Source organism: Crinia signifera, chromosome 1, assembly GCF_055691185.1.
Source record: "Crinia signifera chromosome 1, ASM5569118v1, whole genome shotgun sequence".
In the NCBI taxonomy this organism is placed as follows: Eukaryota; Metazoa; Chordata; class Amphibia; order Anura; family Myobatrachidae; genus Crinia; species Crinia signifera.
In genome coordinates this window covers 226,385,642-226,411,859 of record NC_139217.1, presented here as the reverse complement: position 1 = coordinate 226,411,859, position 26,218 = coordinate 226,385,642, and the positions used below count along the sequence as shown (strand labels likewise).

Genomic DNA, 26,218 nt, shown 5'->3' with positions numbered 1-26,218 from the left:
GTTCCTGTGTGGCAATACATTTCAGCTACATATTCTTATCAGTAAAAGGCACCTGCCAACAAGTGACTGGGTGGGACAAAGTTCCATGTGCATACATGTACTTAGTTATTGAGCCAGGAGCGTAAATAGAGAAAGAGGAGGAGATTTATCAAGAATCCAAAAGAGGGAAGATCAGTGACCCCCATCCCATTGAGGGTTAACAAAGTGGAATTAATTAGGCGTGATCAGGGTGACCATGGGGGCTTGTTGATAGCGTCAGTTACACAAGTCTGGGGAACATTCCACTCCTGTGACACATTTGAAACACAGTTTATACCTCCCATCTTTTTCACAAATCTTCCTTAATAAAAGGAAATTATAAACACATGATTAGAGTGCCTATTGTTTCCACAAAAACAGGACATGCAATGTAGAAAGAAATAATTTATTTGCAGTTAAAGGTTTGCTCATACAAAAGTTATTGAGAAACATGACGATGAGAGGGCGGTCTCATTTGCTGATTAACGTTTCTTGGCCTTGGCTAAACGGTTATTTCTCCACATGTGCAATTTTCGGAGTAGACTCCAGTACTGAGGAGTGTCTGGACATCTTTCTTCTAAAGTTTTAGGTGGTCCCAGATCTAGCTGAAAGAGCCTAAAGGTAAACAACAGAAAGGTCACAAACTAGCCTACGAAAAAGGGAATATTTATTATCTGTTGTAAAGTAAAAAAATTAAGCAATAAAATAAGTTCACTTTAATTTCATAAGAATGTGAAAAATAACACAACCCGACTACAGTATATTTTTCATAGCATATACATGCTTTTAAAAAACCCCAATAAAAACTGTCCACAATAAAGAAAACCATGAGCTGAATCATGCAAACTAATGTTTCTGAACCTGCTCTAAACTACAGAACAATTATCACATGTATATAGAATATGTTGGCATAGGAAAATTGCACCAAACTACTTTTTAACAAATGCTTGCAGAAAACGAACATTTTTATTTTAGAATATATAATGAACTGATATTATGCAGCTGCAGTAAGTCAAATGCTCTACTAGTGTCCCATTAATACAGGGCAAATGTTATACAGCACATATATTTGTGCCAAATACAACTACCAGCAAACTACAGATTTTAAAACACTGCTAATATGCTGACTCAAAAGTACAAAATGGTAAACCATTAATCATGAACGGGTTATAGAAGATAGTTACCTATAATGGGAAGCTACATTAATGCCACAACATTTTCCACAGGAATTTCCAGTAATATTAGTGCAGTGTTTGTTACTTGCATGTATCTTTAATCTGTTAAAGAAATGTTAATCTAGTATAGCATATTGAAATGTCATTTTTATTAGAAAACTGTGGCAACCCACTTACTTTTTATTTTACAGTGAAATAAGTAACTGATGTTTCTCTACTCTAATGTATAATAATAAAGTGATATTATTCTGTAACTTCACTTTTTGTTGCAGAATAAACACCAATTCTAGACGCATAATATGCAAACAAATCTTACGTTACTTTTATGTTTTTTTATATAACAGTATTGAAGTTATATTAATGTGAATTTGTTGTATCAAGATAAAAAAAAAAAATTAAGAATTTGCCAAATATCACTTTAATTTGCTTGGGGAAAACCTAACTAATATATCTTACAAATTTAAATTTCTCTAGAGTTTAGAAAACAAACTCACAATGTCTCCTGTGTATGTGGGTTAGGAGTCCACTTCAAGAGCCCTATACTAAATTGATCATAAAATAAAATAAATAGTTTAAGTCAGTCATGAAGTCATTTTCAAATACAGTGTCAGTTAAGGGTAAATTCATTTCCAGATGAATAATGCAAAATCCAGCAACAGCACCACTTCTTGCACCCTCTGCCCTATCGCCAAATCACAAATTCACTCAAAAGTGCTTGGTACGCTATGGGGCAGCTAACATTTGTGTGCGATCAGACTGTTGTAAAGCGTTGCTACGGTCATGATCATTTGGACAGACTTCTTTATTCCCCTGGAATTGAAGTTCTCTCTCTTAGAGCTAATTCAATAAACAGAAATTGAGTCAACTTTGGCTAGAGTACTTGCAATACTTCCTACCCAAGCCTTTCTGCACTACCAGTACACAATTTCCAATGTCAGCATACGCATATGCATATTGGAGAAAATCATATTTTTCATGACAGGTTCAAGACTGTTAGGGGTCTATCAAAGTGTGGGGTTTAAAGAAATTCATGTGACCCATAACAACCAGTTTATGCGTCTTTATCTACAACCTTCTAGAAGATACGTTTTAATCTGATTGAGATTTATCCCTTAACCCAGTGGTTCCCAAACTGTGTGCCTAGGCATACTGGGGTGCCCCAGGACACTTGAAGGGGTGCCTTGCGTTGGTGGACCAAGATCAATTCATATTATTTATGGTCATTGTACCAGGCAAAACCAGCGCTTGTGGCTGCCAATCATAATGTATGTGGAAGCAAATCCTGTCCCTCACCAGATAAATGTGACATATAAACACAATGCACTTCATTTAATAGTTTTTTTCCTGAATTTCTCGATAAGAAGCATTTGGCCTAGGGGCGCCTTGAAAATATTTTTATGCTCTAGGGCGTCCTGATTCAAAAAAGTTTGGGAACCACTGCCTTAACTTGTACCTTTAGCAAAGAAGATGGATACATACTAGAGTGTTGGGGATTCATTATGACATTGGAACTTATACCGGGCAGCTCAGATTGCATGAACACACTGCAGCGATGTTACTAAAGTATGGAATGATCACTGTTACCTCCATCATTTGCATGTGCATGAGGTTGCTAGATTTCATATGCAGCACATCAAACTTAGCATTATTGCATGTGACCGTGGGAGTGCTCGTATCACCTGTATACAATAAGCAATATGCCGGACCGATCCACCAGACATCATATTGCTGTGTTTACCCAACTTTAGAGAGCTTATGACATATTTATTATTTATTAACAGTTTCTTATATAGCGCATACATATTCCGCAGCGCTTTACAGAGAATATTTTGACCATTCACACATATACAGACTGCCTTATTTGCAGGTCTTTGTCACAATTTCAATATAAACTGCTTATTGTGGAATTACCAAGGACAAATTTGTTATTGAGGACAGGAGAGAAAATCCTGCTATACAGATACAGTTTTGCCCTGGGAAAACACACATAAAATAATGTGTACATATCACATAGAAAGAATTTTATTTCAAGCCAAGAAAAATAAAATCCTTTCTGCAGTAATATTTTTGTATACTTCCAGAAAGAACACAAAAGGCGGACATTACTGTAACTGTACTGTAAAAAAAACAGTACACAATTAACAATTAGCACCACCATTCCCAATACAACTGGGGATGTACTATAAGGGAAGTGATTGAGTAAAGTGGAACCGGTCTCCAATAGCAATGACACTTTAGGGGACTGCAACCACTGGAAAAGATGAACACCTGTGATGGAGAGCAGATTTATGGTCGACTGCTGTTGAGCAGACAAAAGCTACGAATGAAGTGCATTAGAAGAGGGCTGTGAGAATATGAGGGAGGACCCTGTTCCAAGAAGCTTACAAGCTTAGAGGAAAGGGGAAACAGATAAATGACATGAAGTGTGAGCAGGCGGAAGGGAGACAAGAGGGCAGGTATGCAAAACTGAGCAACCTCAAAACATGGTTATGTGATGGAAGGGTACACTTTGATGAACAAGTAGTGGCTATTTGAAGCTTTTCGCTATCAGACTCTCCCTGACTTTTTCAAAGGAGCTTTTTCTAGTGAACGTGGGTAGGCATGTGTTACATCTTGTATTCAAGCTTGAGATGCAATCACCAGGTTAGAGAAGCTGTATTGGCCAAACGGAAGGGGTGGAAGAGAATGTGTATGGAGAGGAAGATGTAGGTATGAAATACAGTGTAGTTAGATGGGCTCTATTATGTGAAGGGGAGTATCTTAAATGAAACCTCTATACAGGAATGGGATCTAATGCAGGTTTTGGCAGTGAGAAAACAAAGGTCATTCTAGCTGTACATTGGAACCAGAGTGGAAGGGAGCGAAATGGAAACGCGGGTAGACAGTGAGTAGTAGGTTGCAGCAGTTGAGCCAAAAAATGATCAATGAGTGGATAATAAGTTTAGTAGCATTCTGGGGAAAAAATCTGCCTGATAAGAGTTATGTTGCGTAGCAGTACAGTCTACATTACATCACTAGACAAATCCAAAATATGATGACAGTTGAGGGCAGAAGTTCTTTTATGCCCCTTACAGAGTTTATCTTTTTTTTCAGCCTAGGCTTGTAGCAGGTTATTTTCTTTTATTTAGGCTTCAGTGTACCCTCACAGGCTCTATACGCTCATTTAGCTTCTGCCAAGATGGCTCACTTCGCTATAGATTATCATTTCCTATAGAAAATGGTGTGGACCCAGTCCATCAAGGAAGAGGTCCCATTGGTGAAGGGGATCTAGAGCTTACCATTGCATAGCTGGAAACAGACATGATTGAGCCAGAATGTGGGGGGAAAAGAAAAAAAAAAGTCAAGAGACAAAAGCAGAGATTTCAGCGATAGAGAGATTGGAAGGGGTAGATGGGGTGGGAATTTAGATGAGGAGTTTGGTTTGATCCATGTTTAGCTTCAGAGAGTGCTCAGACATCCAGGATAAAATGGCCAAGAGGCAGATGAATACACAAGGACTGAAGAGCGTCAGGAGAGGAGAGATATAGTTATGTGTGGTTAGTACAGAGGTGGTAGTGGAGGCCCAAGGAAATGATGAGTTCTCCCAGGTAAGTGGTGTACAGAGAAACAAGCAGAAGGCTGAGAACAGAATCCTGCATGATGCCAATAGGAAGGATGGAAGGGGGTGAAGTGGCACTGGAGGCAGACAGAAGGTTGGTGAGATAATATGTGAACCAGGTATGGACTGTGCTAATGGTCTGAAGAGTGCAGAGGAGAGGTTAATCTGTGGTGCCAATTGCCACAGAGAAATCCAGGAGAATGAGCAGAGAGAAGTGGTCCTTAGTTTGGATGAAAGCAGGTCATTGGTGACTGGCCTATGCCAACCTTTTGGGGGTTCTGCGCCCCAGATTCAAACTTAGTATTAGGGACCCACCAGAAATGAGGCCACCGTGAAGCTGGTTGGTGGGCAAATATTTCTTGGCCAATTAATATACCAAGATTAATAATTAATAATTACTGATTAATAATATGGAGTGTGCATCTGCACCATGTATTTTTCTTTGCAGAACTACAAGTCCCAGCATGATAGCACCTCATGTATATTGGGTGTGCATTCTAAGACCCCCCCCCCCCCCCCCATTGGTGACTTTAGCCAGGGCAGTTTCAGTGGAGATTAATGAGGGGGGAAAAGCCAGATTGGAGAGGATCAAGAATGCAGTTGTAGACAAACTGTTCAAGTACTTTGGAGGCAAAAGTGAGGAGAGATGGGGTAGTAAGCAGTGGGTGAGGAAGGGTCAAGGTTGTGTTTAAAAAAAAAAAAAAAAAAAGTCAGAGGAGAGGAAGTTTGGAAGTCAAGGAGCAAAGTTGATGAAGATTTGAAAGGAGGTGCCAGGGGGCAATAGATGATCACAACATGGATGTGATTGGGGTAGAAGTGACAGATTTCAATGAACAGCACTGCAAATAATGACTGATACAATATTTTCTGTAGCAATATATATCACCTTAGATTTTGCCCCTATAAATAATGCTATAGCGCGTATTTTACCCTAAAACGCTCACCGGGGACTCAGTTTTTCAAACTGAAGGGGTCCCCGAGGACGCGCTGAGCTGTGCCTGTGAGCCGCTGTAAGCCAATCAATGCAGCGGCTGCCGGGACCCAATCATTGCACAGTGGCCGCCCAGCAGCCAATCACTGCAAGTGCACGCCCTGCCAATCATTAAAGTCGCGCGCCGTGCCATTTGTTTTGAGAGCAGCGGCAGCCTGGTTCACGGTCACAGTGTCTGTGGCTCTGCGACTCTGCATCCTTCTGCCACCCCCCCCCCCCCCCCCCGCCGTGTAAGTTCATTCTGCTGCTGAGAGCGGGGGACGGGATGCGATATGGCTGTAACAACTGACAACCACTCTCAGCGTAAGAGGTGAGTGGGCTGTCAGCGCAGTGGGGGACTGGATGTGGCTGGAAGAGCTGACAGGCTGCTCAACTCAGAGCAGCGTTTCAGCTCTTCCAGCCACATCCAGTCCCCCGCTTCGCAGACAGCCCGCTGACCAGTGTATCAGCTTTACCAGCCTCCCCCCCCCCCCCCCCGTGGAAACCAGAACAAACACCCCCCCCCCCCCCCCCACGCCAACCAGCATGTAACCCCTGCAAGGAGCATATAACCCCTGGCAACAAGCATGCATGTAGGTAAGCAGCACTTATTTGCTATAATATATACTGGGCATTACAGTGTGTTCTATAATGTGTACTGGGCAGAACGGTGTGTTCTATAATGTGTACTGGGCAGAACGGTGTGTTCTATAATGTGTACTGGGCATAACGGTGTGTTCTATAATGTTTACTGGGCAGAACGGTGTGTTCTATAATGTGTACTGGGCATAACTGTGTGTTCTATAATGTGTACTGGGCATAACTGTGTGTTCTATAATGTGTACTGGGCATTATGTGTGTGCTGTAATGTGTACTGGGCATAACGGTGTGTGCTGTAATGTGAATTGGTACTACTATGTGACCACACCACTTCCCCCCCAAAAATGCCCTATATTTTTAGCGCGCCTCCGGCATGCACTGTCCCTGTTTACTGTTTTATATAGTTTCTAGTATATATGTATCTTTATGCGAGTGGCCCAATTCATACTCCCGCCCCCCCGACCCACATGTGCCATGCTGGGGAGAAGGGGAGAGGAGACTTTATTCCGTTGGGACCCAGAAAAGCTCAGGTAGGACCCAAATTTTATTAGCATATTAACCTTTTCAGCGACATGCCCGAAACTTTTCCGAGCTCAGCTGCGCTAGCTCAGTGGTCTCTCCCGGAAAATTTCTGGGCTTACTACCAATATGCAGGTGTGCGCCAATGGTGCCTGCAGCTGTGCACCACTGGCTCATCATCCCCCCCCCACCCCCTTCCCTCCTGCCACTGCCCCCGCCGCACCTCCGGCGATCGTACAACAGAGCTCCCCATGCAAAAGCGGCAGGCCCTGCTCGGGAAAGTTCAGGGCTGCTCAAGAGTTCGGGCGCCCGATGAACATTCCCGGGTTACGATCACTGGAGAGCGACAGGAGGGATTTAAAGGGGGAGTGGTCTGCCCCCATCTGTGGTGGGTATTTCTGGGGCAGTTTTGCCTGCCTAGGTTGGTATGTAAGGGGTTAAATGCATACTTTTCTTCTTCTAAAGGGATTTTTGATGGAAAAAAGTACTTTGTGATTCCTCAGAAAGGTAACAAACTACTTACCATCCTGAATATTGAGTGAGCTAGCTATGAGATAAAAGCAAGTTTAAATGGTGCCTACACACGGGGGGATATCAGACTAAAAGCTTAAAAAATGCCCCCTACATCGCTTTGTGTGTGCCAGGGCTCGAGTTTCTGGTGTTCCCGGCTGTGGCAGCAGTGGGCCAGTGGTGGATGCTGGGAACTGGAACACGGGAGGCTTGAGGTATGGACAGTTCATATGAGTATCACTGGCACTGCGAGCACAGCTAGGTGGGGGGGGGGGGAGTTGACGAGACTCGTCAGAGGTGTGGAGTCACCAGGGACCCCCGCAAGGAGTTTTGGACTCCGCTGCGTTCGGTGGCGAGGTCGCGGCCCTCTGACCTGAGTTCCCCACAGTTAACTGGCCAGTCACAGAAGATGTAGTGGCAGTGAGCTTGGAGCATGGAACTTTGGTCTGGACTGGCCTGGGAGGCCGGAGAGATAACAGTGGCTTGGGAGCCGATGAGTCGTCGACTGCCTAGGAGCCGACACGGAGGGTTGACGGCCTGGGAACCAGAGGGAGTTTTGACGACCTGGAAGTCGACACGGTACTGCAGATGGCCTGGGAGCCGGAGGGAGTTTTGACAACCTGGGAGTCGACACGGTACTGCAGACAGCCTGGGAGCCAGAGGGGTATTGACGACCTGGGAGTCGACAGGAGCTTGTTGACGACCTGTGAGTCGATGGCTTTGGAGCAGACACGGCTGTTGATGAAGTGGGAGTCGACACGGGAGTTGACAGGAAACTGTTAGAGTTGACACCTGTATTGACTTGGGAGTCAAAGGTGGTATGGCCCTTTAAGGGCAGTAGCAAACTCTGCTGAGGGATAATGTGCTCTAACCTCTTCCCTTGGGAGCTGGAGATAATAGACAGCAGGAAGGTAACCTGGCAGGTGGAGAGAGCCAGGGAGCTTTAACATCAGCAGATGACAGAAGCAGATTGCACAGGGTTTTGCACAGGGTCTCTGGACAGGATCCTGGAGCCTTGAAACACTGAGGAATGGATAAACACAAGGATCAAACAAGTTGTTCAAGGCAGGGTTAATGGGCAGAGGCCTCAGCTATATGCCCCCTGCTGGCCTGTGATTGGCTGCAAGCCGCAGCAGCAATTAAGTCCAGGAAGTACCTGTGCATACCTTTGTTCACATGGGTCAGTGCACAGGTCAGAGCATCAAGGTCACAGGGAAAGCATTGGACAACAGAGTCATGTGATTGCAGTGTCATGGCGTGGGCCCAGCCAGGACCAGCGTGGGACGCTGGCAAGAGTTCAGGGTAATGCACTCAGATCCGGCCCATGGATAGTACCCGGGGACGGCACAGGACAGGGGCCTGCGCACAAGACACACCAGATGCGAACGCGCACCGTGGTTTCTGACAGTGTGTATGGACCATAGTGATGCATGGCCGTGTGTAGGTGCCCCGCGATTAAATCTCACCAGAGAACACTTTGCCCTGGCAGATCGCTCATCACATAGTTCCTTTAATAGGATTTTGGGTACCTACCAGTAAATCCCTTTTCTCGTAGTCCATATGGGATAATGGGTTCAATACTATGGGGATAGAGATCCTCCACAGGAGAGACAGGCACATTAAAACTTTCAGTGTGGGTGCACTGGCTCCTGCCCTATATCTCCCTCCACTAGTCAGTTAATGAAAAACTGTGCCAAAGGAGAGCTATGTGAGGTGTGTGAACAAATAACATGGTGAGATTCTCACAGCACACCCAAACCAAACAGAAAAATAATAAAAGGAGGTGAACCATACCACTTTTGAGTTCACTAATAACTGTTGAATAAGGTCAATATATGACAACAAGCCCTAACATTGTAAGGAACAGTGTCTTACAGCAGGAATGCCGCACAGAGGCAGGCTCCCAGTATCCCATATGGACTATGAGAAAAGGATTTATTGGTAGGTACCCAAAATATATTGGGGTCAATACTATGGGGAGGTCCCAAAGCTTAGAGGGAGTGTTTTTATTCCGCACCGAGTGTTTCCTTTGTTTGGACCATATACAGTTCTCCGCTGTTTCTTTAAGGAGGTCCCAAAGCTACCAGAACGGGCGGGTACGTGCGGAGTCTGCTGTAGAACGGCTTGTTGTTCCTGTGTTGTGTCGTGTCCTGAATATGACGCAGATTTTCACCTAAGCCACAGACATGTCCCCCAACAAACCCTCCTGGATTTGTGTGGACCAAGTATAAATGGCCTTAGCCATCCAACAACTGGCCAGTACTGGGCATTGGGAAGCCTCGCTAGCCGTGTACATGGACTTGAGCGTTGCTTCAAGTCTCCTATCTGCACCATCCTTGAGTGTGGAAACCCCAGGAACTGGTAGTAGTACCTTCTTTGAAAGGCGGGAAACAGAGGAATCCACCACCGGCGGCTCCTCCCACTTCTTCCTACCCACAGGATCAAAAGGGTATGCATTTGCAAACCTCTTTTCAGGGTTCTGCCAAGCACTTTTAAATGCATTCTCTAATTCGGCCTGCTCGGGATAATACAGAGGCTTTTTTTTCTGGGTCATAAAGAAAGGATCCCCTTCAGAGGGTTCCTCCATAGGAAGTTCTAACACCTCTCTAATGGCTTTAATTACGGCCTCAGACCCATGGGTTGAAGTCTGCTCCTGAACAGTTTCCTGTTAATTTGCCTCCTCTCCTCCTTCAAGGATGTCCTCATCATCATCTGTATCAGGGACCATTGCAACAGCAGGCCGCTTTTGAGGCTGAGCAGGAGGAGGGATGAGAATATCAACCCTTGCAGACAAAATGGCTAATTCCCTCTGCACCCTCTGTGTCTGCTGTGTATTAGTAGACAGCTGGGAAGAGAGAGTCCAGCAGCGTTTTTATGCTGCTGGCCCAAGCAGGCTCCTGACTATCTGCCTACGACCCCACCACAAGTTGTGGGGTTACCCCACTGACCTGAGTGGTCACACCACTAGGCTGTGGTAGCATACACGGCTCACAGGTAACCTGTGAAGCTGGTATGAATTTTGTGCTGCACACCATGCAGGTTAATATTTTTCACCATGATGAAGCTGCACACAGACCCCACAGTAAAAAACACACACACACACACACACACACACACATATCAAATTGAAACTATACACAGTATGAAGATCTAAATGTACACTCTATGTGTTAGAGCAGGGGTGGCCAACCGGTCAGAGGTAAAGAGCCGAAAAATATCGGTAGTCAAGCTAAAGAGCCGGCATCATGGGCGCGCATGCCAAAAAAGGGGTGTGGTCTACTTTGAACCCTTGGGTGGGTGTGATACAAATATGCCTCCAATAGTGCAGTGCCATATATACATATGCCCCCAATAGTGCCAGATACACATATGCCCCCCACGGTGCCGGGTATGCCCCCACAGTGCCAAAAAGCTGGTATGCCCCCACAGTGCCAAACTGCTATGCCCCCACAGTCCCACAAACTCCTATGCCCCCACAGTCCCACAAACTATTATGCCCCCACAGTCCCACAAACTCCTATGCCCCCACAGTCCCACAAACTACTATGCCCACACAGGGCCACAAACTACTATGCCCCCACAGTACCACAAACTAGTATGCCACCACAGTGCCACAAACTGCTATGCCCCCACAGTGCCACAAACTGCTATGGCCCCACAGTGCCACAAACTACTATGCCCCCACAGTGCCACAAACTACTATGCCCCCACATTGCCACAAACTACTATGCCCCCACAGTACCACAAACTACTATGCCACCACAGTACCACAAACTACTATGCCACCACAGTACCACAAACTACTATGCCACCACAGTGCCACAAACTACTATGCCACCACAGTGCCACAAAATGCTATGCCCTCACAAAATTCCCATCAGCAGCACTCACCATTGTTGTTGCTGCTGCTGCCGGCCGGGCGGGGAGAGGACAGTATGGCGTCCCCCTGCAGACACCACGCGTCCCCCCCCCCACTTTCCTGTGACTGGGCCGTCCACTAATCAAAGCTCGCGGGCCGGCTCCTGATTGGCTGCCGGCCCGCGAGCTCTAATTGGCGGACGGCCCAGTCACAAGGATTCACAGTAAGGGGTAGGAGAGATGCGCTATGCTCGCTCTCCTCCCCTCCCCTCAAAAGAAATATGATTCGGGGAACCGGCAGCGGGGGGGGGGGGGGACAGGAACGGGGACAGTAGGAGCCGCACTGTACAAGGGGGCGAGCCGCGGGTTGGCCACCCCTGTGTTAGAGACTACTGGTGTGTGAACAAGTGCTTAACTAGTCAGTGGGGTAGAAATCAGAGCAACATGGGGGGGGGGGGGGGGGGGGGGGGGGGGAGACCAGTACACCCTAAACCTTAGCTTACAGATTTGAGAGAGCTGGTAACGCAAAACACACAGTGATATAGCAAACACATCAATATCAATATACAAAGCCAGGTAACGCTGCCACGATAAATAGCTTATAACTTGCTGTCTCTGCCGCTGCTGCAAGGATCAAATCCACCATGCCACTGAGGAGCTGTAATGGCTACCTCTGGAAGCGTGAAGAAGCAGGGAGCAGAGACAGAGCGCGCCCCCCTGTACACGGAGCTGGTGCTTCCTGACATTTTTATACTGGCAGAATGGTGCTTCCAATAGTAACAAAGCCGCCATGGGTATCCCTGGTGGTCCAGCGGCAATCTCCCTATGCCAGTCTGATGAGGGGGAGGGGGGGGGGGGGGCGGTGTGGTCCCTGCGTGAGGGCCGCCATCTAGCTGCACAAATGGTTGGGGTGTCCCCTTGTGGGACCCCCAACCCTTACTCACCACAGACGTCTTTGGACCTGTCAGGGGTGTGAAGCGGTTGGGGGGCTTGCTTGCTGCAGCGCAGTGCTGGCGGTGACAAGCCCCACACAGGACAGAGGTCCTCCAGCAGGGTCAGCTCTGCGCCTTAAGAGGCCGGAGACTGACCCTTCCCCTGACTCCCATGAAGTAGGACAGCTGCTTGGTCAAAGCAGCGCCCCAAAATAACAAACTAAATAAAAATTGTAGAAAAAATCTCTGAAGCATCCAGAAGCACTGCCTCTCCTGAGGCACATTTTTCTAAACTGACTAGTGGAGGGAGATAGAGGGGAGGAGCCAGTGCACCCACACTGAAAGTTTTAATGTGCCTGTCTCTCCTGCGGAGGATCTCTATCCCCATAGTATTGAACCCAGTATCCCATTGGACGGTAGAGAAAGAGTAGTTAAAAATAAAAAAATGAAAGACAGAATTGTTTGCCATTTTTAGCCCAAAAAACTTGTCGCTGATAAAACTAGTACACTCAGCAATATGGTCGCCGACCATGGGTACACCTTTAATGATCTATATTGCTCAGCAGTGTCACCACGTATGTAGGCCCCTTAAAATATGTGAAGTATGGTATATGACACAAGCTTTATCTGAGGACCCACTCATAGTTCTATGAAATAATTACAGATTTTTTTTTTCGGGGGGGGGGGGGGGGGTGGTCAGGCATGGACACTTATTTATTACTTTCATTTTGTTAAGTGACAAGCAAGATAATGTTTTTTATACATTTATCGATTAACAAAACATGCTTGTACTTGTCTTGGACCTCTTAACTACTTAATGTATTTGCATTGTGTCTTTATTAACAATGTACATATGTAACCGTCTTGGATCATTTGATCACTATATGTTTAAAATTACCCTTTTCTTCCATAAAAAGATTTAAAAAAAAGTGTGTTTCAAAATTGCATTGTCAACAAAAGTTAAGGTGACAATATGTTGGGAAACGATGGAGACCATATTTTTTTTTTCTTATTCAAAATGATCATATAATAGTTTATATACCAGCTAGAAAAAAGGATTTTGGGTACCTACCGGTAAATCCTTTTCTCGTAGTCCATATGGGATACTGGGTTGAATGCTATGGGGATAGAGATCCTCCGCAGGAGAGACAGGCACATTAAAACTTTCAGTGTGGGTGCACTGGCTCCTCCCCTATATCTCCCTCCACTAGTCAGTTAATGAAAAACTGTGCTGAAGGAGAGCTATGTGAGGAGGTATGTGAACAAATAACGTGGTGAGATTCTCACAGCACACCCAAACCAAACAGAAAAATAATAAAAGGAGGTGAATCATACAACTTTGAGTTCACCAATAACTGTTGAATAAGGTCAATATATGACAACAAGGCAACAAGCACTAACATTGTAAGGAACAGTGTCTTACAGCAGGAATGCCGCACAGAGGCGGGCTCCCAGTATCCCATATGGGGATATCCCAAAATCCTATTTTCTCTACCGTTCAATGGGATACTGGGTTGAATACTATGGGGAGGTCCCAAAGCTACCAGAACGGGCGGAAACGTGTGGAGTCTGCTGTAAAATTGCTTGTCCGAACTGGGAATCCTCCCTGGCCAGAGTGTCAAATCTGTAAAATTTCACAAATGTGTGATGATGACCTGACCAAGTTGCGGCCCTGCAAAGCTGCAGGGCCAAGAATCACCGGGCAGCCACCCAAGAAGTCCCTACGGATCTGGTTGAATGAGCCTTCAACAATGCCAGAAGAGACAAACCAGACTTTGCATACGCCTGTTGAATCGTGCATCAAATCCAACGTGCGATGGTTCGCGTGGAAGCAGGAGAGCCCTTCTTCTGCGCATCATAAAGCACAAAGAGACTATCCATCTTATGGATTCTGGCTGTGCGCTTAACATACACCCTTAGAGTGTGAACCACATCCAAGGAAGAAGGTATAGCCGGATGTGCCGCACTGGAAGGAACCACAATTTTTAGGTTTAGGTGGAATGCCAACACAACCTTTGGTAGGAAGTGTGGCCTTGTCCTGAGCTCCGCTCGATCAGGCTGGCTTGGAGCTGGGACTTCGATTGGGTTCCTTAAAGGTCCAGATCTTGGCTCTGTCAGTGTTTTTCAAAAGAAACTGGCGGCCTTGTCTGAGGTTTAAGCCTTTTTGCCAGCGGTCCTGCGGATTCAGCCCCCTTTTGTACCGCCTACTGCCCCTTGGGACTTGGATGTGGTTCTAACCTTTTCTGAAGTCCTCTTGGTTTATTCCTTTGGAAGAATCTGAGTTAAAACAACTTACTTGGAAGACTGTGGTCCTGCTGTCCTTGGCTTCAACCAGGCGGGTGTCTGAGCTGGGCTCTTACATGACAACGCGTCCAGCTCAGACACCCGCCTGGTTGAAGCCAAGGACAGCAGGACCACAGTCTTCCAAGTAAGTTGTTTTAACATCAGTTATTGATGGGTACATGAATACAAAAGTCAAAGACAAAATTGACTGAAGAGCGCTTTAATCTGTTTTGCTTCCTTATAGCAGCTGCTTAGATGGGGTGGGTCGGTCCCCAAGAAAATCGAGGCGAAAAGAGAAAGGTTGTAAGCAGCGCTAAATTAATAATGGGTGAAACAATTATGTTAAAAAAGAATACATTTAATGTAATAAAAATGAATAAAATAATGGCAATGGATATACATTTAAAAACAATAAAAAATAGTTAATCCAGATCTCACGTGGTTGGGTATGTCCACAATGGAAATATGTATGACCTGTACTGTCCTCACAGTCAATGGTACCTATGAAGGGCAAGGTCCAAAAAGAATGGTGACCCTTGTAGGAGGAGTATGATGGTTGAGGGAGTGGCTGATGTTGGAGCCCGACCTCTACCTCACCACCGTTTGTATCCAATTTAGGGAAATGTTTAGGCTGTGGAAGTCCAGGAAAGGAGGATCTTATGTTCAGACAGGTATACAGATAAAGTCCAATGAAACATTTTCTGGAATTTTCTGGAAAAAGAAATAACACCACCAACGCATTTCACTGGGCTGCCTCCAGCTTTATCAAGGTGTACTGCTGACTGTTCTGGGCTGGTATTTATGCCCAGTATCCTGTGGGATTCATTTGCATTATGCATTGATTCACCCTTATGTAACTTTCACAAATTTATTAAAAACTACAAGTAGACAGACCATCTACACTATAAATAATATTTATTATGTATAAAACTCAGAAAATATGAATAAAAGTACCAAAAAACTTGGTTAGTAATGTGTTATTAAGATGATTCACTTATGGGGTTAGCTTGGTATGACTCTAGTGAGTGATTCGGTCACGTGACCCAATTTCCACCAATCATTGGTGCTCTTCACAACCATAGTAATTAGAATATATGAGGAAGAATAGTATTAGTAGTAATAGTAGTAGAGTAGAGATACAGATAGGTACTTTTATCCACTAGGAACCGAAGTTTCACTGCCGCGGTGAAGGATATCAGTGCAGGACCCTATGTTTTGCACAAACTGCTCCAATATATGCTACACATTAGCTCTATGTGACTGGCAGACGCCGCACTCCTGAGATAGGAACGCCTCTGATTATAGAAGGCTGTTACAGCCAAACATACTATTATTCCTCATATATTCTAATTACTATGGTTGTGAAGAGCACCAATGATTGGCGGAAATTGGGTCACGTGACTCGATCACGTGACCGAATCACTCACTAGAGTCATACCAAGCTAACCCCATAAGTGAATCATCTTAATAACACATTACTAACCAAGTTTTTGGTACTTTTATTAATATCATACCAAGCTTACCCCATAACCCGGAAGTGAATCATGTTAATAACACATTACTAACCAAGTTTTTGGTACTTTTATTAATATTTTCTGAGTTTTATACATAATAAATATTATTTATAGTATAGATGGTCTGTCTCCTTGTAGTTTTTAATGAATTTGTGAAAGTTACATAAGGGTGAATCAATGCATAATGCAAATGAATCCCACAGGATACTGGGCATAAATACCAGCCCAGAACAGTCAGCAGTACACCTTAATAAAGCTGGCGGCAGCCCAGTGAAATGCGTTGGTGGTGTTATTTCTTTTTCCAGAACCGTGGTGTTTCATTGGACTTTATCTGTATACCTGTCTGAACACAAGATCCTCCTTTCCTGGACTTCCACAGCCTAAACCTTTCCCTAAATTGGATACAAACGGTGGTGAGGTAGAGGTCGGGCTCCAATATCAGCCACTCCCTCAACCATCATACTCATCCTACAAGGGTCACCATTCTTTTTGGACCTTGCCCTTCATAGGCACCATTGACAGTGAGGACAGTACAGGTCATACATATTTTGATTGTGGACATTCCCAACCACGTGAGAACTGGATTAACTATTTTTTATTGTTTTTAAATGTATATCCATTGCCATTATTTTATTCATTTGTATTACATTAAATGTATTCAGTTTTAACATAATTGATTCACCCATTATTAATTTAGCGCTGCTTACAACCTTTCTCTTTTCGCATTGATGGATACATACTGTATCGTTACATTTTACCAAATTTTTTTCAATTGTTACATTATTTTTTTAAATATTATAGATGCTATAACACACATGATTTGTGATTTGGTAGCTATTTGTTCTGTGATTAGGTGATGTGCACAAACTTTTTCCAATAGAAGGCATATTCAGTTTTTTAATGCTGATCAAATGCTTCCCTTTTTGGAAATTAATGAGGCTACTGCATTGCGTAGAGTTGAAGGACTTCTGTAAAATTCAGTATATAGATGAATATGTTGTTCATTATTAGGCATACCATGCCAACTCTATGCTATGAAATGGATGCCAACTACATTTTAAGGCTCTGCTCCAACACATTCACAGGCATAACGGATCAATTAACATCCACTATATGAAGAAATGTATGACAAGAACTAGCACAAGTTTTGGTTTTAACCAGTGTTCGTTTCTGTATTAGTTTTGTAAAGTGTGTGTGGGATACAGTCATTGGGTCACTAACATGTTCGTCGACAATCATTAGATTGACACCATTAGGTTGACATGCATTTAGGTCGACATGGGTCTAGGTCGACAAGGTCATTAGGACCCTAACCTAACACGTCAACCTAGATTCATGTCAACCTTCCTGCATGCCGACCTAGATTCATGTCGACCTAAATGCATGTCCACCAACATGCTGGTGACCTAATGATCCACACCCGTGTGTGTAACACAAAATAAAAATAAATACTGCCATCTAAAAAGTTAACAATACTCTAAGTACAAAGAAGGGCACTGAAATGGATTTAAGTATTTAAATGCTGAAAGAATTCTTAGAACGTGTTTGCACAAAAAAAAAAGTAAGAATGCTGTGAGAAAACTTATTCACTCACCATTCGGGATACTCAGAATCATCCTTCAGCTTCACATCTGATCCTGCCTTGTATATATTTACGCCCATAGCATGTGTTGTCAGGATCATTGCATCTCTGCACACTTCTGGTCCTTTTTGAACCTCTTTGACAATTCCCTTCCCCTTACCTTTAACAACTGCGGACAAATGTACATTTTTGTCAGTAGCCATAACTAAAAACACTGCCAATATCAAGAATGAGTATAAACATGCATCATTATAGACTTTACATGCTATTTTGAATATAGACTCTGTAGTATACAATGGGCGAGATTTAGTGAAGTGCGATATTTTTCAAATGTGCGATTTTGCTCAAAATCGCACTATATCGCATTTTTTAGAAATCACATTTTTGCTGTGAATTTGCAAATTTAATGAGATGCGAATTCGCGGCAAAAAAGTGCGATTTCTAGTCATGAAAATGAGCGATTTTTTAGTCATGAAAACGTGCAAATTTGTTAAAATGTGCGATTGTGTGTTTTAAAAAAATGAAAAAAAAAAAAAAAAATGGCGTGAGGTCCCTGCTCCTGTGCATAACCAGCCCCGGGCTCATTGAGCCGGTCCTGGTTCCAAAAATAAGGGGGACAAAAAAATCTGGGTATCCCCCGTCTTTTGAAAACAGCCCTCGGTGTCATGCCACAGCCGGGGGACACTTTTTATATAAGGTCCCCTGGCCGAAACATGAGCACCGTGGCTGGTCACCTGGCTGGGTAAATGGGGGAGTGGGAGCCCCCCAATAAAGGGTCCCCCCAGGCTTCACCCGTCCAGGGTAGTCACCGGCGTCCGTGGCCAGCGGACACTGGCCTGATAGTGTTAAATTTCACAAATCTAACATTGCTTTATGCAGGAGAACCACAAGTGCCAGCAGACCTTCCCAGCATGCTGGGACTTGGAGAACCACAAGTCCCAGCATGCGGGGCATTAATGGGCCCGCTGGGACATGTAGTCCACCTGTAAAAAGAATGTGAACATAAAAACACACACAAAGAAAAGTATAACTTTAATACACACACACACACACACACACCTCACTTTTACACCAACATACTTACCAATCCAGGATCCAGCGCTGGTCTCCCTCCTGCATAGCCAGCTCACCCCGCACTGACAGCAGGGTGAGCCAGCTTTCTCCTGCCCAGCGAACACCTTCTGTAGCACTGTTTCAGCACTACAGAGGCTGATAGCGTCTTGGGCTTATGTGTCTCCATGGAGACACATAGCTCAGCCAGTCAGGAGACATCTCCATGGAGACACATCGGCCAATCACGCTATCAGCCTCTGTAGTAGAGATGGCCAAAACGGATCATTAAGCTGAGCCGGGATCCCCCGGATCGTTCGGTGAAAAGATATGTATCTTTTAGCTGGATCCTCGGCTCACTTTTAAAAAAAGGTGGAATATACATGACCGAGTAAAAACACTGATTGATGGCTGGGTGCAGAATCGCCATCGATGGCAACCATCGATGGGGTCTGCACCAATGGCCATCCCTGGCAGCAGCAGCTAATCTTTCTATCACTTGTAGTCAGAGCACTGTACTCAGTTCTCCAGAGGTAGTACATCTCAGCTGCCACAGGTGGAAGCACTGAGATCAGGAAAATGCATTGCAAACTGAAACGGATCACCTTTTTTTTTTTGGGGGGATCGACGGATCATTTGTTCTTGAACGGGAGCCGTTCAAAAGATCCGGTTCATTCGCGAACGACCCATCTCTACTCTGTAGTGCTGGGACAACGCTACAGAGGCTGTTAGCTGCACAAGAGAAAGTCGGCTCACCCCACTGTCAGTGCGGGATGAGCTGGCTATGCAGGAGGGAGACCAGCGCTGGATCCTGGATTGGTAAGTATGTTGGTGTAAAAGTGAGGTGTGTGTATGTGTGTGTAATAAAGTTATACTTTTATGTGTGTGTGTTTTATTTTAACAGTCTTTTTACAGGTGGACTACAAGTCCCAGGGGGTCCATTAATGCCCTGCATGCTGGGACTTGTGGTTCTCCAAGTCCCAGCATGCAGGGGAGGTCTGCTGCCACTTGTAGTTCTCCTGCATAAAGCAATGTTAGTAATGTGTGATTTAACACTATCAGGCCGGCGTCCACTGGCCACGGACGCCGTTGACAGCCCGGGCTTCAGCCCTGGACAGGACAGGTGAAGCCTGGGGGAGGGACCCCTTTATTGGGGGGGGTTTCCCACTCCCCAAGGTACCCCGTCCAAGACTGACCAGCCACGGTGCTCATGTTTCGGCTGGGGGACCTTATATAAAAAGTGTCCCCCAGCTGTGGCATGACACAGAGGGTGGTTGGAGCCCCGGGACCGGTCGAAGAGTCCGGGGCTGGTTTCAGAAATACGGGGGACCCCTATGCTTTTTGTCCCCCGTATTTTTGGAACCAGGTCAACACCATTTTTTTATTTTATTTTTACACATATTTTAACAGAGATCCATACACAGATCTCAATGATCTGTGCATGGTTCTGTCAAATTCGCAAGTCAGAACCTGGTCTATTTTTTTGCAGATTTCCAAATTCGCACACCATTAAATTGGCAAATTCAGAAATCGCCACTTCTGAATGTGCAAATTCACGGCAAAAAGTGCGATTTTTGCGGCAATTTGCATCCCATTAAGTTGGCGATTTATGAAACAAGTGCGAATTCGTTTTTGTGGAAAAATAAATAAAATAGCCAAAATTTTAAAATCGCACCCTATCCTTCCTTGCAAGAGATAGAGGTCCCTGAGAGAGACTGTAACAGGCCGAGCTCTTTTCAGAACAAACTAATCTCTACCAGTGCAATTGCCTCATAGGGCTTACAAGAGAAGGACAGGAGACATATCATATATTCTTTTTGGTGTAATAATTGTTCACCGACATCGTATCTCCTAATCGTTTCAATAAGAAATTTAATATTAGGGGTATAAGAGACGAAACGCGTTGAGAGCAGCCTGTTTTCCACTCCAGCACTTTACTTATGTAAGCTATTCTTTTTTATTCACTTTGCACTTTAAATAGAACTCCCACTTTTTATCCTAATTGGAGTTTTCTTTCATATGTAACCGCACGGCACCTGTTTTTGGATTACACACCCTGGGTACTCGTGGAGAGACACCTACAGTGTCCAATTTGCAGTCCAGGTAGCAGCCTGGTAAACTCACGAGATCAGCAATTCAGAAATTATTTTGATGAGAACTAAATTCATTTATACACGGTACGCACATTACTATATTTTGAAAGTGTGACCCCCACTTATTACACTAGAGAGCGCTGTTTCTCATCTATTTTCCTAATTTTATATATATATATATATATATATATATATATATATATATATATATATATATATATATATTGTTCACGCTAGGCTGTTTTAGTGTTGCGATATTTAAAGGGCAAAACGCGCACTGCCCATTTTTTGAGTCGCCCTGCTAAAAGAACCTAGCCTGTCCGTCCCCGCTGCAGGCTTCTGCACGCCCCACAGAGACTTCGGCGATGGGCCCGCCCACATTTGTGACGTTGCCGGGTGGGACCGCCCACATTTGTACCATCGGCGGTCAGACACGCCCCATTCGTGACGTCAGTGGCCCTGCCCCGCCGCGTTCAAAGTGCCCCTTTTCCTACAGCACCCTGACCTCCTGGGATGCTGGAGGGAACAAACATGCCAAACATGTGTGTCACCATCACCATGGTGATCTAAAAACTGGGAACACGGAAGAGGTTAGTACAATACAACAGGGCTAATACATTCATAATCATGGTATGAGCAGGAACACTTGGAAGTGAGTGGAAAACAACATAAATAAACGCTGCTCCGGTACTTCAAGAAACGGCTGTAAACAGCGGCGTCCAGCCAATCAGCTCAAACTGGCAGCATACGTATAAATCAAGCAAAAAAAAAAGGGTCTGTGTGTCAAGACACTATATTGATTAAATAGCTATGGACCAGGGCTAACATGTAACATGTTAAGCCTGCGCGGTTCTAACATAAATGAAGCACAAGCTACAACATTGCAAAAAAACAAACGGTAATGGAAATGAGGCTATTATAGAAAACAGGTAAATGAAAGTTGTTCATTAAGGCCTGAATGAAGGGCTCACCGTTTGTAAACGGTGTATCCATTTAGACTCAAGCTGAAGTAACGATCTGCCCCTATCGCCTGTTGGGGGGGATGCAGTCAATCATTTTGTATCTCAGGGTGGGCAAAGAATGCTTGAATTGCCTGAAATGACACGCTACTGGCTGATATGAGCCTTTACCCTCTAGGGCAGCGCGAATGCTGCAGCGATGCATATCAAATCTTTCTTTAAATTGGCGAATGGTCTTCCCTATGTAGAGAAGACCACACGGGCACTTGATGTAATATATTACAAATTTGCTAGAGCAAGTGAGCGAGTGCCTTATGATATTTTCACCTGTACGGGGATGGAAGAAGTGATCGCCAGTCTCTAAGTTGGCACAAGTGGTGCAACCTAGGCATTTGAAATTGCCTTTCTTACGTGATAGAAAATGTTGTGGGACAATGGTAGTGAAATCAGAAATATCGATATGGACAACAAAGTCCTTAATATTTCTACCACGTCTATAAGAAGGTAAGATGGCACAATTTTTCAAAGCAGGTAGATTATTATTGGTGGTAATGATTGGCCACATCTGCTTGGCTGCCTGCATTTTACTGGTACTCGCACTAGAGAATTTTTGTGTCCACACAATTTTGTTGGTATCTTGCTTGGGCCTGCAAGATCTGAGTACCGTCATACTATCCAAGGCTAGAACCTTAGCCATGGTGCTTACAAGTAGCTTATGTGGGTAATCATTGGTCATGCGTTGCTTCTCAATTTTGGCATCGTCCCGATTACTACAGATCCTGAGAGCCCTCAGAAACTGAGAATACGGAGTCCCCATTTTAACGATGGTGGGTGGTGGCTAGAGCCCAATAAGGAGGTATTTCTGTCCGTAGGTGGTAATCGCATAATTTTCAGAATGATATATTTGTACATCCCGAAAATTAATGCTGGAGTGACTACAGGGGTAAGTGTACTTAATATTAGGGTTAGCGGAATTGACAAAGGTCATGTGCTGTTGGAAACTGTCTTCACTACCCGACCATATAATGAGCATATCATCTATGTAGCGGTAAAAAACCCACAATATTGCACATGACATGAGGGTTGGCTAAGAACATATCTTTCTCAATCTCATGCATAAAGATATTGGCCAGGCTTGGGGTGACGCATGAGCCCATCGCGACCCCTGAGCACTGGATATAAAACTGCTTGTCCAAAATGAAGTAATTGCGCGACAGCTACTCTGTACCGCTCTTTTTACTGCTTGCAAACCTCTTTGGTGTGGGATGTTGGTGTACAGCGACACCACATCCACTGTACATAAAAGACATTCGGTACGTAAGGGGGACAAGTTATGCAATTTCATCAACAAGGTATTGGTGTCTTTTAAATAGGTGCATTGCTTTTGTACAATTGGCTGTAAAAACAGGTCTAGAAATTGTGCAACCACATAGAACAACGAATGCCTGGCCGAAATGATTGGTCTACCAGGGGGGTTGATGAGGTCCTTATGCAATTTTGTGATATTATATAACACAGGTACCCTAGGGTACTCAACTGTCAAAGCAGAGCCGATATGTTCAGGAATAATTCCTGCTTTGATACCAGAGTCTAATAAGGTGTCCAACTCTTTTTTGAAAGTCAATGTGGGGTCTTTAGGTAATTTCTGATATACCTCAGCATCTGCTAATTGGCGATAAATTGCATTGCAGTATGCGCTGAGGTCCTGAATCACAATACCTCCCCCCTTGTCAGCACTACAGATGACTATATATTTGTACCCCCCTAAAGCTGTAAGTGCTGATTTTTCTTCAATGGATAAGTTGGGCACAGATTGTCCAATTTGTGGTTCACAAATTTTGGTTTCCATTAAATTAATGTAAGCCTTGATGTTAGGGTTATGAGACTGGGGGTCGAATATAGACTTCCTGGGGAGAACAGGAGTGGATGGTTGTGGGGTTGCTGCCATGCCAAAGTCTTCTCTTAAACGCAGTCGTCTACCAAATTTGAAAAGATACACTTTATCTTCAAATTGGTCTGCAGCTGTAGTTGGTTCAAATGAAAGGCCTTTCTGTAATACACTTGTTTCGGGAGTTAATAGGATTCTGGATGACAAATTGGACACTAGGCTTTCTTGGATGTTTTCTTTTTTTCTGAGTTTGACCCACTCGCCTACATGGCGAGTTCAGGGTCTGGCAGTGGACCTCCTCGTGCTTTCACCCTTAAATGGGGTAGATGCTGGAATCTTCTCCCACGTCCTCGGCCTCTTCTGGATTGTGATTCTGCACATTCTGACTCGCTAGACGTCTGGGCTCCACTGGATCGTTCAGCATCAAATTGGTACCTGCGCCTGTTTCTTTATGGTCTATCCTGGGTTTGTCCTCTGCCATGGCCCAGCTGTAGACCTTGTAGCGTAATCTTTATCAACTGTATTGCTCTTAGGTTTTTTAAAGGCAATGAGATCTTTTTGGTATTGGTCTATTTGTGATTTCAGGCGTTGTAGCCAAACCTGAGATTTGTCAGCTTTAAGGTTGTCAATGTGCGATTTTGACCCCCCCCCCCCCCCCCCCATCACCGGGCCTGCCCGTGACTCAGCCTGCATATATAAAGCAGCACAATATTCAGCCTCACTGCACTTGAGCCCTTATACCAATATCCACTAAAGCTGCTCAATACGAATCTGTTCACATATAGGGCGAGATGTACTAAGCCTTGAAAAGTGATCAAATAGAGAGTGAAAAACCACCAACCAATCAGCTCCTGCCTATCATTTTTCAAACACAGCATGGAGTATGGTAGTTAAGAGATGATTGGCTGGTGGTTTATCACGTTCCATTTTATCACTTTTGAAGCTTAGGGAGGAAACTATAGGATTTTCTACACTTCAGAACTGTGAATCCTGGTTTCTGTACTTGAAGCTCCACCTGGTGGCTATTTGTCTCATTACAGTAGCATATAATGGGTGGATAGACCCATATTGTCTACCTCCCCTGTGCAGTACGGAATGACTTACAGTACTACCAAGGTGACACCAGTCAGGCGTATGCAATTGCATAAGAGGGCAGGGAGAAAATATTGGATAGCCCCACTTTTATATTCCCCCTCCATGTGTATATACATAAACCCAGAGCATGATGGGAAATGTCAGAATACAGAAGTGGTTCGAGCTGCAACAGTATGATCAAGGGAGGAGAACGCATATTAAAAAAAGGTAGTAGTGGGCATTGTTTCTATCTCTTACCCGCTTTCTTTGCATAACCCCGCAGTTGCATGACACTGGCATTGGCACGCATTAGTCCACCTATGGCCCGCAGCGTCGCTCTCACGGCCATCGCGCAGAGCCACAGACACGAGCAATCACTACTTCCGGGACAAGTAGTTTGGAGTGTCACCCGTATGCGGCGCGGAGTATTGCCGTCAGTCTAGAGCCCCGTGCGAGCTACGCCCGCCTCCTCGAGCGGCAAAGCCTCGTGACCCACACGCTGCCTCCTCCCAAAACTACACCTCCCAGCGTCCTCTCCGCGACCCATCTGAGTTGTGTGTGACAGGGCCGTGGACTACTCCAGGCACCACGAAAGCCAATGTTAGGTGATTTGGAGTGGCTGGGGCCGTGACTTTACTGGGCGCAATAATGGATGTACCTTTGGGCGCTGCGTGAAGAAGGGGGACGTGCATGTCATGGAGTGAGTGGAAGTGCGCACTCACCTGCGTCCACTCCCCTCCCTAGTAACACGTCGCACCAGGTGGGAGAGAGTATGCTCTTGTGGGTAAGGGAACCTAGCTGAGCTTCCACTCATGGATTTGGAGTCCCAAGCTGGTACTGGCGCATTGGGGGAGAGCTGCTCGGGGGCCATGGAACTGGCAGGGAGGACGCCTCCACGCGTTGACAGCTGTCCAGATATGGACACTAGACCCCCGCTTACTCCGGAGCTGATGCCGGGCATAGAGGTGGAGGCGGAGGGTGAAGGCGCTTTCCACATGCAGGAGCTGCTGAGTGAGCTGCAGCACTATGACTGCCCGCCCGCAGTGCCCGGCTCCCCTGTGGCCAGCCGCTGCCAGTCTGAGAGTCCTCATGGGGGCCGCAGTGAGTGCCTGCCCTGTCTCCTACACATAGCCACGGGCAAAGGCCTGGCGCAAACACAGCGGGTACTGACAACAGACTCTGAACCCGAGGGCTCCGGCAGCCGCGGGCTCCTGATGGCAGACACTGACAACGAGGACATGAGCACCCTCTTCCAGTGTGAAGAGGGCATTGCCGGGGAGGGAAGCACGCCGCTGGCTCGGCTGGAGACTGTGCCCCGTGGCGAACAGCCGGCGGACGCCGCTGAGGGGGTGAGGTGGGTGGAGGAGGGAGAGAAGTCTCCATCATCTGAGATCAGTCGGGAGAACTCGCTGTGTAGCTTGGAAGAAGCATCGGAGTCCCGGACCCCGCCGGAGAGTGACCTGGCGGTAAGGGGACAACGTACGGAGCTAGCACTGTATATTGTAATGCAGACTATAACACTACCATGGGTCCCGGCTACAAGTCAGACACAACAGAGCTGTCGGCTAACACTCCACCTCAGAAGTTGGAGGGAG

General features: G+C 45.3%; 2 protein-coding genes across 3 annotated transcripts in view; one reads left to right on the top strand and one right to left on the bottom strand.

The window, feature by feature from the left end:
* Positions 1-410: 410 nt before the first annotated feature.
* Positions 411-25,117, bottom strand: MRPL54 (mitochondrial ribosomal protein L54). The gene is made up of 3 exons (XM_083179348.1): positions 24,882-25,117; positions 17,572-17,728; positions 411-633 (listed from the first exon to the last, which is right to left on the bottom strand). The coding sequence occupies exons 1-3, from the start codon at positions 24,970-24,972 to the stop codon at positions 501-503; spliced, it is 381 nt and encodes a 126-aa protein (XP_083035474.1). The 5' UTR covers positions 24,973-25,117; the 3' UTR covers positions 411-500.
* Positions 25,042-26,218, top strand: part of APBA3 (amyloid beta precursor protein binding family A member 3) — a 50,845-nt gene continuing 49,668 nt past the window's right edge. The window contains exon 1 of one of the 2 annotated variants that reach the window (XM_083179345.1): positions 25,042-26,218. In XM_083179345.1, the coding sequence (XP_083035471.1) occupies positions 25,436-26,218 (783 nt within the window). In that variant the 5' untranslated portion in view covers positions 25,042-25,435. The other variant, XM_083179346.1, reaches the window with a different exon arrangement.

Bases quoted from the DNA above. Each gene is read 5' to 3' on its own strand.
- MRPL54 (XM_083179348.1), bottom strand. From the start codon at position 24,972: ATGGCCGTGAGAGCGACGCTGCGGGCCATAGGTGGACTAATGCGTGCC. The intron at 17,729-24,881 runs GTAAGAGATAGA...ATTTGTCCGCAG, and splicing joins GGGTTATGCAAAGAAAGCGG to TTGTTAAAGGTAAGGGGAAG. The intron at 634-17,571 runs GTGAGTGAATAA...GTTTACCTTTAG, and splicing joins GATTCTGAGTATCCCGAATG to GCTCTTTCAGCTAGATCTGG.